The sequence below is a fragment of the Conger conger genome, chromosome 13 (genome assembly GCF_963514075.1).
Source record: "Conger conger chromosome 13, fConCon1.1, whole genome shotgun sequence".
In the NCBI taxonomy this organism is placed as follows: domain Eukaryota; kingdom Metazoa; phylum Chordata; class Actinopteri; order Anguilliformes; family Congridae; genus Conger; species Conger conger.
The window spans coordinates 20332655-20348180 of NC_083772.1; the positions used below are offsets into that span (position 1 = coordinate 20332655).

Here is a 15526-nt window from a genome sequence, read left to right on the forward strand (position 1 = left end):
GGCAGGCTTAATCGCCATGCCTGCTTAATGGCATGCACGTCAGGAATAGGGGCCTTGATGTCGGCGCTATCATCATTAGAAGCAATTTACAAAAGTGTGTCAATTTGGTTGACTAAGGGTCATGTTGGCTGATTGTTGGGTTAGATAGATAGAGAGAGACAAAGACAGACAGAGGCAGAGAGATACAGAAAAAGAAAAAAAAATTGGAAGATGACAACTTTCTTCATTTTGGTAAAAAGTGCCCAAACTTTGCCGCAGTAAACACAGTGAAACTGGGAAGAATGTACAGTATATACACGGTCTTTGTAGCCATACAAGATTTAAACACACAGTCCCTGTAATTATCACTGGCGCCATCAATACAAAACACAAAAACAGTGAAGCATTTTTCTGTTAGTCAGGGAGGGTTGTGCCCTCTCATCCTCCAATTCTCATTTGAGGTACTTCTCTGCTCACTGCTTCAGAAAATTGAATTGGTGGCGATATAGGAGAGAAGATAGAATATCCATTGTGCTCCAGTCTTATTCAGAGACTAACGAGCAGCGCAAACGTTACACTAAAGCGAGAGGAAGCGCTCTGATCTTCGTAACGAGCCTGCGCTTTGCAGGACGTGTTCTATTTTCGTCCATACGCGCTGGCACGTACAGTACAAACCTATCAAAGCGCACGTGAGCGCGTGTGTGTGCGTTTGGTTCGCTGGCAACGCTGCATCAGCGGGACTGTCGGAGCGCAGTGACAGCGAAGCATCTCTCGCTTGGCCCGAATGTGTCAGGCGCCGTCATGATCTGACGCGCTATTTTCTGACGCTTTGTAACAATAGGGACGGATATCAATCGAGAGCAGAGATCAAAGAGCCAGCGGGAACTTCAGAGCTACAGGGACTTATTAGAAAGAGAGGGGGCGAGAGAGAGAAATTGGAGAGAGAGAGAGAGAGAGAGAGAGAGGAGAGAGAGAAAGGGAGACACAGGGAGAGAGTGAGGGAGAGGGAGAGATTTCGCAGGGGAAAAGAGCATCATGTGCATTATCATTGGAGATGAAGAAGAAATCATGGAGGAATGAATAATTAGCTCTGCGAATGTGTGTGTGTGTGTGTGTGTGTGTGGATGTGTGCTGCATGAGTGTGTGCTATGTGTGTTGCATGTTGCATGTGTGTCTGTGCACATGCATGCTATGAGTATGTCTGTGTGTGCAGAAAAAATATGTGTGTGTGTTTGGAATGGCAGGAGCATGTGCAACCTGGAGATGCCAAAAAATTATATGAAACTAGCCTCAATGATATTACAAATGCCCCCTCAATGCCTTCTTCTATCTTCCCTTGGTTCCTGAAGCGGGGCGGAACCCTGAGGGAAGTGGCAGCTATGGAGGGAAGATGGGAGCTGGGAACGATGACGTGTAGGCCGTTCGCCAACATCTCTCGCTCGCTCTTAAGGTTTCAGAGCTTCCTGGGAATTCTTATCACAAGAACTGGGAGAAGGCATGTTATTCATCTGCAAAATAATAAAATAAAACATGCGTCTGGATTAATGGCACAAATAAATCAGAAATGAATGGGCTGCAGTGCAGATGGCAGGTAACTGCAGGCTGGTACAGAGTCAAATCACACAATCAATAATCATCATAAAACAATGACAAGCACTAAAACAAAACACTACTGGAATTACTAAAACACACATACACACAAATCGCTTTTAATGTCTCACAACATCAAGGAGTTTTCCATGGAAGCCAGAGAGGAATGATTCTATTGTTAGAACACGATTCTGGAATGATTCTATTGTTAGAACACGATTCCGGAATTATTTTATTGTCTAAAATTCCAGAATTAGAACCAAATAAAAAATGTTTTAACACAACATTTATAATTCCTGATTAATTCTCTGGAAGATGAAGGCAATGTACTGCAAAAAGCAACTTCAAAGCAGCACACACAACATACGTAGAATATACCATATTTATTTACAAACAGTCAAATAAAAACATTCAGTTTATTTTGTTATTATACAAAAACATAAGCTATTATACAATATACATTATCATACACAAAATAGGTACCTAAAACATACAATATAATTGACACTTAAATGCTTAGGACTCTTGAAGCGTAAAAAGCCCTAATTTATGATACAGCCAGTACTGGTTGTTGAGATTATGGAACTTATTGCATTTCTATTATTGTTGATGTATTGATGCATTTAAGGCAAGAATAGCAAAAAACAGAAAAAAAAAACACAGATAAAACACACTCCACCATAACAATGAGCCATCAATGTTCCTTTTTTTCCTTGTTTTCTTTTTTTAGTGCACGCGCTACAACTATAACGTCAACAACTGGTAGAGAGATGGTCGGTAAGACCGCACTTCAAAAAATGATTTTCTACGAGACAACAAAACTTAAAGGAAAATAGATTGGTCCTTTACAATGCTTTGATTTAAGAAGAACAAGAAGGAAGAAGTAGTCTATAACACAGTGCACAAAAAAACAAAAAGAAATTCAGCTTTGATATATATATTTTTATATACTGAATATAAAACGGTCCCTGCTATGGCATGGCTATTAGGTGTTCAGCGTGTGCCTTTGACGCACCAAACATTGTCAAGTGTCCAGCCTACGGTGGGCCTTCGAAGATGTCCACACCAAGGCATTCTGGGAAACCGAGTTTGGAAACCCCCGGCTCGTTGACCCGCCCTCCCTTTGCCTTGCAGCCAGGCGATTGGCTGGTCCTTGGTGGTCTCCCCGCTTCTCGCTCCTCTCCCTCAGTAGGGGTAGTGTTTCTGCTTCTTCCCGGCGAAACAGGCCAGCCAGGTGCACAGCAACATGGCCGCCACCGCCCCGGATCCCGTGCAGTAGTACGCCCACCCGATCTCACAGCTGCCTGCAGGGCGGACACAGGAAACCCAGACATTACATTACATTACATTATTGGCATTTGGCAGACGCTCTTATCCAGAGCGACGTACAACAAAGTGCATACCCATAACCAGGGATAAGTTCGCTGAAAGACCCTAGAGGTAAGTACAATTTCAACTGCTACCTGTACAACAAAGATAAGGACAAGGGGCTTTTTTTTTTTTTTTTTTGAACAAACAAACAAACAGAGCAAAAGTCACCAAAGTTAACTATCCAAACACTGCTTACCTAGCCAACTAAAAATACCGATACACAAAGCAAGTCACAGAGACAACAATTAAGGTTCACAGGGAGGTAGGGAGGGATGGGGAGAGGTGCTGCTTGAAGAGGTGCGTCTTCAGCTTGCGCTTGAAGGTGGGGAGAGATTCTATAGTTCTGACCTCAACGGGGAGTTCGTTCCACCACCGTGGAGCCAGAACAGACAGTAGTCGTGAGCGTGAGGTGGAGGTTCTGAGAGGGGGAGGTGCCAAGCGGCCTGTGGAGGCTGAACGAAGAGGTCTGGCAGGGGTGTAGGGTCTGATGATTTTTTGCAGATAAGCTGGGGAAGACCCTTTAACTGCTTGGAAGGCTAGCACCAATGTTTTGAATTTGATGCGAGCCATGACAGGCAGCCAGTGGAGGGAAGTAAGCAGGGGGGTGACGTGTGAGTATTTGGGAAGGTTGAAGACCAGACGAGCTGCTGCATTCTGGATGAGTTGGAGGGGTCTGATGGCGGACGCTGGGAGGCCAGCCAAGAGGGAATTGCAGTAGTCCAGGCGGGACAGAACCATCGCTTGGACCAGGAGCTGGGTCGAGTAGGGGGTGAGAAAGGGGCGGATTCTCCGTATGTTGTATAGGAAGAACCTGCAAGACCGGGTCACCGCCGCAATGTTCTCGGAAAGGGACAGTCTGCTGTCCATCACCACGCCGAGGTTCCTTGCACTGGGTGACGGCGTGAGTGTGGTATCCCCGAGGGAAATGGCAGCTTAAACACAAATCAATGGTTTGAGAGGTTTGAGAGACCCATAAATGATTTAAGTCCCTTTTTTTCCAGTCCCATTTCAGACAGACTGCATCACGGGGCATCGATGTTGTTCTGTATTCCACTTACCCTCACATGCGCAAGTCTCAAAAACACAGCTTACGAGTAAAATCTTAGCCTGTCTGTTCCATTGCTTACAAATGAAGCTCAATACCAATAATGCTGACAAATACCTTTACCAGTAAGGCTGACCGGAAAGAAACACGAGAAGCAGCAGTGAATAATGAAGACTAGTTTGTATTGCGTTTGGGTCTCTGCTGGGAGACAGAGATAGGGGTTTATACTGAGAGCACTTGCTGGCCGTCTCTGAGCTCTGACCTCTCTCTGTCTTCCACAAGCCGCATCGTCTCAAGTTTCCGCGAGCGTGACTCTGAGGCCAGTGCAGTCGGGGCTCTGCGATCATCCTCTAACCCCCGCCGAGTCACTCCCCCCACCCTCGGAGCGGCGAGCCAATTATGCCGCTCCACGTGTGCCGCCAAACCTCGGCTTCGAAACCCCGGTCCTCTGTGTGCAACTGCATCGAACCGATGCCTGCATCAAGGTCGGTTGCTTTAGCTGTGTTCCACTGAGGCCACTTCAAAACGTCCACGTTTGACCGTTTTCCCTCTCATTCTGATTCCTCCCCGAGCCTGACTTCAGCCTCCACATTAAGAGTGGGGGCAGGCAGTAATTGAAAAGGAGAAATTCAGCACGGTTATTAGTTGTCCTATTTTATTCGCTGTCTATTAGAAATGCCTTTCATCTCGTCCGTATGATTGATGTGTCCTGATCAAAGGCATGATTGACTTTGTCGGACAGGAATTCCTAGGTGAATGAGCCTTAATCCCACAGTATGTGACTGTCATTATTCAGACCCGGTGCGTGTGTGTCCACGTGTGTGTGTCCACGTGTTTGAGAAAATAATGCAATTCCAAGTGGATCTTCATATCGATCTTAGTTACGTCTTGCAACAAATTAATTGCATTGCTGTCAAGACCAAAGATAATATATAAATAACCTGAGTATCTGTATAGTTAAATGCACAGCTTTGCGTTGTATGCAGATATTCTTTCTTCCTGAAGTTGACCGATGATATTTGGAAGATGAAATTAGCCCCCAAAAAAGTGAGCATTAAATGGAAAATGAAACGATCGTAATTTGTTGTGCGCAATAAAACATGCCTTTTACTGCATTTCTCTATTTCTAGTTTATGGGTAGATTTATTTATATCTGTCTTAAAATAAGGGCTTATTATTGAGCCAATGCTGCTCGTTGAGCAGTGAGATATCCAAACATTTCCATATACTTGATCATTTTGATACTGTATGCATTTTGGTAACTATATCTGTCTAGCTATGAAAGCTCACTGGTCTTGATTCCAAGATCATGAAAATAACTTTGGTGGTATATAGACAGATGGGAATCAACTCACTGGATAGCTCTTTATAGGCGATTTTGCACCTCTATTAATTTAGTCCAGGGTATACTTATGCCATTAGCACATTAAAATAGTCTTTTTCTCTTCATGAGAGGTGAACTAATTTTGCCTTAAAAAGAAATGTAGAATTTGTAGTCCAGCAAAATGCGTAAACTGTCTAACCACTTAAGCACTTCATCTACAGTGTATTGTTTATCAATTATATGCTGTTTTGTAATGTTACTGAGCAAACAAAACTGCCATCCAAATTCCATCAGGGTTGAAAGCATCTTTAGAATGGCTGTTTAGTACTTTTGTTCAAGCTTGTGGATTTTCACTGTGTACTGCCAACTTGGGCCAGCTTTGAAAAAAACAACAAACTCTGGCTGTTGAGACTCACTCAGCCTTCCGAAAAAGATTGTTTGCTCACTCTCACACACCATGACACACACACACACTATATCGCCTCACTCATAACCCAGTGCATGGCATCATCTCTCCAAATCAGAAAAATAAACTTCTGTATCGGAAACAATGCAGGGTGGACAAATGGAAAAATACTTTTTTGTTCAATTCTGAAAGCCAGAATGTTTTGTTTCTAAGACATCATCTCCACTTCAAAGAGCAGCAGGGGATGGCAGGAGAAGGTAGAGGTTTTGTAGTTTAACTTGGCTGGACAAATCTTTAGTTCCTTTCACGGAGGATAATATTCCCTGGGCAAAAAACTCCTGTCATAACTTCATTGGTCATTGAAACAGACCCGTGTGGAGTTTTTATTTTTAAGAAAGTGTGGAGTGTTCCAAGACTCCTTGAGTGACTGATCAAATTTCCATATTTATTGCAGAGATCTGTCTTTTCAATAACTCTCTGAAACACACTTCAGGCAGCCTGCAAGTTGAAAATGGTGGCATTTTAGTTAGAAGCATGGGATTACTATATCAGGCCGACTGTTTATCTCCTGACTGCAGTGGTGCTAAACTTAGAAAGACTCTTCACAGTCCTGTTCCAATGTTGTTCCAGTTAGCTTTTCATATCAACAATCTGTCTAAGGTATAAAATGTCTCAGGTATGAAACTCTAGAAGCCTACATGGAAATGTGAGATGGAAATTCATGGAGGAGACGAATGAAATGAAAGCTTTTGAACATGAACTCCAATTGACTGCAGTTCAATACATTATGATACATTTCTCAAAAGATTTGGAACATATTCCATTCCTTAAATTATCGTATACTAATAGACTGTGGATTATCATAGCCCATGGCAGGGCTGCCCAACCCTGTTCCTGGAGATATACTGTCCTGTAGGTTTTCACTCCAACCAACAACAAAGCTCACCTCATTCAACAGCTAGATAATACAATATGGTGAGGCAAAAACCAACAGGACTGTAGATCTCCAGGAGCAGGGTTGGGCAGCCCTGGTCGATGGTAAAAATGATAAAGTTGAATTGAATCAAAACAAACTCTTATGGCTGATTTCCTAGACATGGATTAATTGGAATCCTAGACTAAAAGTAAAGAAATCAATGGAGATCTCTACTGAAATCATTTTTTAGTCTAGGACTAAGGTCTTCAATCTATGTCTGGGAAACTTATTCTCATTATCCCATTGCACAAATCACTTGCACTTGCAAGCGAAAGAATGCTTTAACTCATTTTCCCGTGAACTGGAATCTAGCTGGGTGATTTTAACTACTGTTTGCATTTAATGTACTGTACAGTATGTGACGTGTGAGTGCAGATTTTCACAGTAACTGACAATGCACTGGGACTGGGGCTAGAGTATGTGGATTTCTAAAGGTAAAGGAACACTTTCGTGTTCCGCTGAGCGAGATCAAAGAACATTACAGGTTTTGACAGCAAGCAAGAGCTTCTCTACGCTGAACTTAAAACAGTTGTATTTCACAGACAACCTTTGTCATAACTCACACATTCTGACATGCGGTGCATTCATCGTTCTGCTAAGAAAGTACTGCCTAGTACTGAACACACGTTATGATTTTATCCCAAATTTAGCAGTTTCGGCCGCCCGTTCCAATTTCTTATTAATTTGTCACAATTGTCGGCGAAAAATGGTTCTGGCCAAGAAGGCAGCATCAGATAAGAAACATTCCACAGAGAGTTTCACACTGAGCTCAACATTATTAGTGCTTGAACATTTCAGTTGCAGTTATTTTTATTTTTTAAAACATTTTTGCCAATTACTTTTCTGTGTTGGATCCCAGGGAAAGTGAAGTGATGCAAGGAAAGCCAACCATTCCATAATGTTCAAATAATGCGCCCAAACCATCTGTACCCTGTTCATAAGATGCCTTTGTTTCCAGTAGAACCACAGAAATGGCCAGGAGACACAGATAATAGGCTTCACTGCCAAGACCAGAATATCACGTGTTTGGAACATTGGTGCACAATTGTTCACGTTTATCTGAATGAATATGTTGATTAATGCACGTACTGTAAAGTCCTTGGCTTTCATAGTCACCTTGAATAAGCGTGTGTGCAGTGAAACTGATATCCTATAGCAACGAGTGTATGGAGTACACTCAATGGTGCAATCTGTCATTCCACAGAAAATCTATGAAAATCTTATCAGAAATTGCCTTCAGAGCTAATTTTTTCTTTGTTTTGTATGTCCTTGTGTGGTGTGTGCATGTTGCCGCCATTTGTATTGTAGATGTTGTATTCCAGTGCTCAGGGCTCCACACAAACAATGGCTGAAATCGGTTATCAGGAGTAAATGTGGGAGCACTGTGGAGCCCTGATGCATTATGGGAATGGAAAGGGAGTCTGGAGGACCTTACCGAGCACAAACTGGTCTGAGCTGTTACTGCAAGTCTGCCGGACCTCCTCACTGTCCCAGCCCAGAGGGTAGAGCGCACACCCAGAACCAATCAGCAGGCCTGAAAACAGAGAGATAGATATTTAGCTTTGGCAATACAAGTGTCCTAATTTGTCATGCCAATAAAGCATTTTGAATTGAATTGAATTGAATTGAGAGAGAGGGAGAGAGAGAGACTTGACTTTAAAAAAAACCTTTATTTAATATAAATTTAAAAAACAACGGGCATTAGAATGACTTTCCCATGAAACAACACTGACCCCCATACCACCAGTAACACGAACCGAATTAACAGAAGAAACACAGAAAAAGTAATCACTCCTTTGCTCAACACATAATGAGTATGTGACTATGAGAGAGACAGAGAAAGAGAGAAAGCGAGGATGAGTGACTGAGAGACAGAGAGTGAGAGAGAGGGATAAAACGTTATTCATGATAATGAAGGGCTTCAACAAGACTTGTCAGTGTGGCTCAAACAAAACAGAATTTAAAATAGAAGTGACTATGAATATGAATATGAAAGCATCCTGCTCTGCTTTTTAATGTCATAAAGATTCTCAAAAAACAGGAAGCTGTTACCTTCAGAAGGAGGTTAACGCGCACGTTCCTGTTGAAATGCAGCCTTTATCGTGACGGGATTGTCGACCGAGAGGAATGACTTGGCTGAGGCTTACAGGGGCTAATCATGATACGCCGTGGTGATGTCATTCTCACCCAGACAGAATCGCTGCATATCCTGATTGCTTCCCGCTTATCTGTCAGAGCAACCCGGGCCATTATGACGGGCGTAAATCCAGGAATAAATCAACATTCAAAAATAATAATAGGTAAATATAGAAACGGCGAACATGGCAGAAGTAGCGAAGAAGCGATGGAGGGATAAAGGTATAAAGTTTTTATGCTAATCTCGCTGAAAATTCCGACAGTGACATTGCGCATTGGCATTTCCCTTGAGCCAACCTTAAGTGTGTGTAAACACACACCCACGCCAAGCTATCTGCCCAACCCAGTTTAGCGCTACAGGCACTGTGTTGAATAACATTTCCCCCTCTTCAGTAACTTCTCAGAAAGTAGCCAATTAGCGCCATCTTCCACCGCTATTTAAGAAAAACTGTGACTGTAATCTCTGGCTCGGAGTGCCGCACTCGGAGCGGCGGTGAAGCTGAATGCGTTATTGATGCCAGGTTCTCGTCACGGACTGGCCGTTGGGCAGGTCCCGGCTATTAACTCGACGGACGGCTGGGTTCCGCCGCGGGTAGTTGCCGTGTGGGTCCCCATAGTGAGTGACTTTGGGAGCGCATTAGCTTAATCCCTTTCAATTTGCCTCTTTTGCTGCTATCAGCTGGGGGAGAGCGCTGGGGAGATAGCCGGGGAGGCAGTCTTATTGCACCGGCCCCCGATAACAAGAGCATTAATCCAGGGCCCTGCACACAGCCCCCTGAGCCCCCGACATCTGAGAGGCAGCCAGGGCCCTGAAGGGGTTCCCACACACACACACACACACACACACACGCAACACACACGCAACACACACGCGCACACACACACACACACACGCACACAGACACACACAGACACACACACACACACACACACGCACACACACACACACTTATACACACACACACGCACACAGACACACACAGGGGCACTCACACACACACACACACACACACACACACATGCACACACACACACAGGGGCACACACACACACACACACACATAGGGGCATTCACACACATGCACGCACACACGCACACATAGGGGCATTCACACACACACACACACTTATACTCACATACTCACACACGCACACAGACACACACACACACACGCATACACACACTTATACTCACACACGCACACAGACACACACAGGCACGTGCACACACATACAAACAGACGCACACACGCACACACACACAACGAAAAGTTTAAAGGCCTAATTGTCATTTGTAAACTTCAAAACATGCCAAAATTAAAATGGCTGGACCTGAAGTCAAAAAGCCATGCACGCCACACACACACACACACAAACAAAGGAAAAGTAAGGAGCATTTCCTGCTCCTAATTGTTTGATGTCATCATTAGTCACTGCCTGTGACCTCGGCGAAGTCTGTATTCGTAATTAGATCTGAAAATAAGTGACTGAGAGAGCGAAAGAGCAGAGGATGTTAATAACGTTAATCCTATTCTCTCTATCATTCAGAATGGATTCCCAGTCAGGTGCTCAAATTAGACACATTCCATCATTAATGAGCCAAATTAGTGCTGCACTAATTACAATGTCAAGCAGGGTGTTTAACCTGTGTTCTTCCACACATTCCCAGGCCTACGCTGAGAAGAGCTGTCTGCATTCGAGGTTCACGCACCGCTAAAATGAAAACGACGTTCACAAGCAGTGTAATAACTGAACAGAACCTGAAATGATTCAGGGAACACAGACTCATTGAGCTGCTCTCTCTCATAATGTGGAAACAGTGCCAGTCCTAAACACCACAGCACCAGGGTGACCAGTTGGTCCAGTATGAGAGTAGTTAGGTGACTGTTAGTCCAGTATTAGAGTAGTTAGGTGACTGTTAGTCCAGTATTAGAGTAGTTAGGTGACTGTTGGTCCAGTATTAGAGTAGTTAGGTGACTGTTGGTCCAGTATTAGAGTATATAGGTGACTGTTGGTCCAGTATTAGAGTATATAGGTGACTGTTGGTCCAGTATGAGAGTAGTTAGGTGACTGTTGGTCCAGTATGAGAGTAGTTAGGTGACTGTTGGTCCAGTATGAGAGTAGTTAGGTGACAAGTTGGTCCAGTATTAGAGTATATAGGTGACTGTTGGTCCAGTATTGGAGTAGTTAGGTGACTGTTGGTCCAGTATTAGAGTAGTTAGGTGACTGTTGGTCCAGTATGAGAGTAGTTAGGTGACTGTTGGTCGAGTATTAGAGTAGTTAGGTGACAGTTGGTCCAGTATTAGAGTAGTTAGGTGACTGTTGGTCCAGTATTAGAGTAGTTAGGTGACTGTTGGTCCAGTATTAGAGTAGTTAGGTGACAGTTGGTCTAGTATTAGAGTAGTTAGGTGACTGTTGGTCCAGTATTAGAGTAGATAGGCGACCAGTAGGAGACAGAGGCAAATATAGACCTTTTCAAATTGGCAAGGGAAAAAGCCCCCATCAACCTCATAGACTGTATCTACCTCAGATGCCTGCTCTCGACTGACAGACCCATTTCCTGCCAAATTTTTTTTTTTCTAAGGCAGTCTGTTTAAAGGTCAGCGCATCGTTACTCCAGTTTTGATGTTTAGGGAAGTGTGGAGGTGAAACGAGGCTGACTCATTAAATCTGAAGCGCCCAGGGAAAAGGGCCTTTTAGATGCAGATCTTAGTAGCAGATCTTCATCTTCCCTTTTTTCCTAGAAGTTTCAAATTCAAGCCACACAGCATTTTCATTTATTTATTTATTCATTGGCTATGGAGGCATATACATTAAAAACTGATAAGAGGCTGTGTGGATCATTAACCCAATGAACTTTGATGTGAAAAAGACTTTAGGCCATGCAAAAAAACAAAAACAAAAGTCTCCCAGCTGTCTTCTCGTTCAGTGTACGACACATAAACAAAAACAGAGGGATACAGTCCGGCTCCATACACCTGTTTAAAAAAACTGCAGCTAGGAATGCAATTGACGCAATGTATTTATTTATTTATTTTCCTGCGGTAATGCGTGAGCTGCAGAATATTGAACAAAATCGTAAATTCTCTTTCATGTTCTCCGTAATGCGAGGAGATAAAGAGGCATGTAATTGGCTTTAATTTCCTCGTGGCACCGGGAGGGAAACAAAAGCTTGGCTGCGACCCTTTGATCACGCTCTGTACAGCCGCGGGGCGTGAGGAGGGGGAGGGGGGTGACGGGGGGGTGTGGGAGCAAGCTTCGGGGGGTCTGCCCCAAACGACAGACAGCTTGACAATCTTCTGCCCCCCCCCCCTCCCCCCCCAACCCCGCCCAATCTACACCGTGACCAGGGGGTAAACGGGTGGTGCCCAGACTGGCAAACACAAACACGCTTTCATCTCCCTGGTGTTGGATTTCCCCCTTTCTCCCATGATGCATTTGTCAGAAGGTGACAGACTGACAGCAGGCACAGGGCAGGATCACTGCAACAGAGTCCAGTTTCCAGAAGCCTGGGGGTCTTTGGAGGTGAAAGACTATTGGAATTTGTTGACCACAAGACCCAAGATAGGAAGCCATTCTCCAAATTCAAGGGAATGCTATGAGCTCAGTAATAATAATAACGGACAGACAATAGTGGATTTTTTTTATCCTTCTGAATGGCAAAGTTTGGTCCTGTGGTTCACTTTTTTGGGCAGGCCCCCCTTTGGTAATAGGAATTTTTAAGCCCCTCCCGACAACTTGGTTCCGCCTTGAAGACATTTTCTCTTTGATTTCTAATGGACTCCCCCCCCCCCATCAATCCTCACCCCGCCTCCCCCAGACGGTGTGCCCCCCCCCCACTTCGGGAGCTACTGCTTTCATAATAGATGTGTTTACGTCAGCCATTTTAGGTCAGGCTGTGTCCAGGAAAAATGTTTAAATCCATCATTTAATTAAGCAGCCCCGTCACATAACCAAGGCAACGGCATTGCTTATTCAAGCCCCACAAAAAATATGTAGGCGCACACACAGCACAGAAATAATATATTCATTCGATTTCTTCTTTCAGTGCAATCTTTTTTTTTTTGTAATTCAACAGCGGTTAATTCTGTCAAATCCCATCCTCCACGCTCGGCATGTGGGCTATTGAGGAGTGGGGCGGGGTGGGAGAGGGACCGGGAAAGAACTAGAAGTGCCATGGTGCCTGGGAACGCGCGAACATGTGCGCCGCGATTACCGCTAAAGGCTGCATTTCGCAGGCAGTGCATCACAGAAGGAGGGTAGGCTGGAATTGGCAGTCTTTATTCCCGTCTTAATTTTACCCGCTGGAAAATGAGAGCCCGGTATAATGCCACGCATATGTCACGCGCTTTGTAAGTGTAACGAAAAACCAGCGGAACCTGTGGCCTTCTGGAGGCAGAAATGAGTGCCTCTATTGTCCTTCATTTAGGTCACCCATACAAGTCCTGCCAACGCATAAAGGCGGTGCTGCATCTGTGTATCTTGTACCAAAGCCCAGTGCTCTTTCATGTCCCCGGGATTGCGCTCATTCACAGCAACTTGGTTGCAATTTTATCCTAAAAGTTTTCTAATGGGATTAAAGTGAGACAACTGCGCCGGCCAAAAAAGTTCCCGGCCTCCGTTCCCCCCTTTCTGCTCGGTCTCCGAGTCTACGCCTGCACTCAGTTGGCCCGCCGACAAGTTATGTTATCCCCTTATCCCGAGTCTACAAATCTTTCTGCCAGCCCTAATCTCAGGAGCGAATGTACAGTTCGAGTCCAGAAAAAAGAAGAATAAAGAAACAGATTGCTTGCTGTACGGTATGCATGCATTTGTGTACACAGGTGAATCACTTATTTGGACTGCTAGTGTGTGCCATTTCTTTCATTTTTTTTAAGAGTTATCTGGGGTTACCCAGTTTAAGTAGAAGAAAAAATGTCAATCCCCAATCCCATTAACGCCAGAGTGACGGATGTTTGGGGAGGGAATGCATACGGTTGTGTGTGAGGTTCTGACTAATGGGAAGTGAATGGGAAATGAGATTTCCACTCACTTTGTGAGCGCTCCTCGTTCATCTTTCCTCACACCTTTTGTCAGATGGGTGTAACTACACAGCCTGATCCCCGACTCAGGCCTGACATTAAACTAACTTTACATCCGGTTTTTACATACGTTTGCGGGTGACGTTTGAAAATCGAAAGGACACAGTACCGTGTATGGTAGCGTGAGGTAAAAATGATCATTGATACTTGCCTGTTAAGAGAGAACTACACACAGCAATCATCTAACATGAAATGCAAACAATTCATTTGAGCTCCTCACTGCTATAACATGGTGGTCCTTTAGCTGACAAATAATTCACAGGCCAAGGAACTGGTTGTGGGTGTTCAGAAAGCCCCGTTTTCCCTCCAAGACTGAGTAGAAGAAAGAATGAAAGAAATGTAGAAGCCCAAAACAGCTCCTAACCCAGACTATAAGGCAACCATCACATTTTTCATTCAAGTATGAATCATGGCATATGTCAGCAACACACTTCTCTTACCAATTTCCCACCGTTTAACATCTCTTTTTACCACGTTAAGGGAGACACACACCATGTTACATACAGGAGCAGCATGTTTTCGAGCTGTCACATATTTACCGGTGATCTGTACAGCTCTGCACAATAAACTATTGAGTACCAATTGGTGACTGAAATGTGTCTAATTCACCAACAGTATATCCTGGTCTCACCCCCTCCCCATCAAAGCTGGTTGTTATGGTAACCATCAAATTCACCAGTTTAAACAGGTGCATGCACCGATTTGTGGTTCCTTTCTTGGGTTCAAATGTAGATTTGAGTATCATGAAAAAGTTTATATTTGCGACACAAAAAGCACTTCTGACAAGCGGAGTGATCTTTATGTATGGATTAGATTATTTATCCAAAGGATTTCTGCATTGAGTTTGACTAATCTCGCTGGTTGAGTATGAAAGCCTAAGAGCTCAATATCAGTCTCAGTAATAGAAGGGCCCTTCTGCTCACTCCCCCAGGGGAGGGTTCAGTGTCCGTGCCCGCCCTCACCCCATCGAGTATCGGGTCGGATCGGCCGTCAGAAGCCTGGGACCGGTCCTGGGTGACTGTTCCTCAGCCTTCTCCAGAGACGGGAGTCTGGAACGATCCGGGCAGCGGATCGAAACCAGCTAAGCCCGATACAGCCGCCTTAAGCCTCCCTCTACAAGACACCCGGCTCCTTATTCACTCAGCGTGCTTATTTAAAACGGTCCAGAGGCAGCAGTGGCAGGGGAGGTATTAATAACATCAGAGGGTGGGGGGAGGGGGCACCATCTTGTCCTAACTGGTGACCTCCAATCATCAGCATGTCCAAATTCTTCTGCATGGCCTTCGTCTTTTCACCCCCCAAACCCTCTTTGTTGGAGGGGAGCCTGAGAACTGAACCTCCCCTACTCTATTCAGGTCTGAAAATTGTGTGTATGGGGTTGGGGAGAGAGGAGTGTAGCATTATGGGAAGGAGAGGGGGAGGGGGTGAACGAGTCGCTCTGTTGCAGGTCAGTCTCTCGTTTAATGGAGGGTAAAACTGAAGAAAGGAGAGGACGGAGAAGACATACGGGGTTGATTATTGCCTCATAAATCATTCAATTAACAATGTGAGCCGTACACAAATAAAATGTGATTCACAAATATTTTTCGTACCGTATCCCGCAAACAAAATAATTGGT

The 15526-nt window shown here is 44.4% G+C and overlaps 1 protein-coding gene across 3 annotated transcripts in view; it reads right to left on the reverse strand.

Moving 5' to 3' along the window:
* Positions 1–1937: 1937 nt before the first annotated feature.
* LOC133108381 (LHFPL tetraspan subfamily member 6 protein) overlaps positions 1938–15526 on the reverse strand; it is a 70078-nt gene continuing 56489 nt past the window's right edge. For all 3 annotated transcript variants that reach the window (XM_061217882.1, XM_061217881.1, XM_061217880.1), the window contains exons 3-4: positions 8127–8225; positions 1938–2873 (exon numbers count right to left, since the gene is read on the reverse strand). In XM_061217882.1, coding sequence (XP_061073866.1) covers positions 2755–2873; positions 8127–8225 — 218 coding nt within the window. In that variant the 3' untranslated portion in view covers positions 1938–2754. The remainder of the gene's footprint in view (positions 2874–8126; positions 8226–15526) is intronic.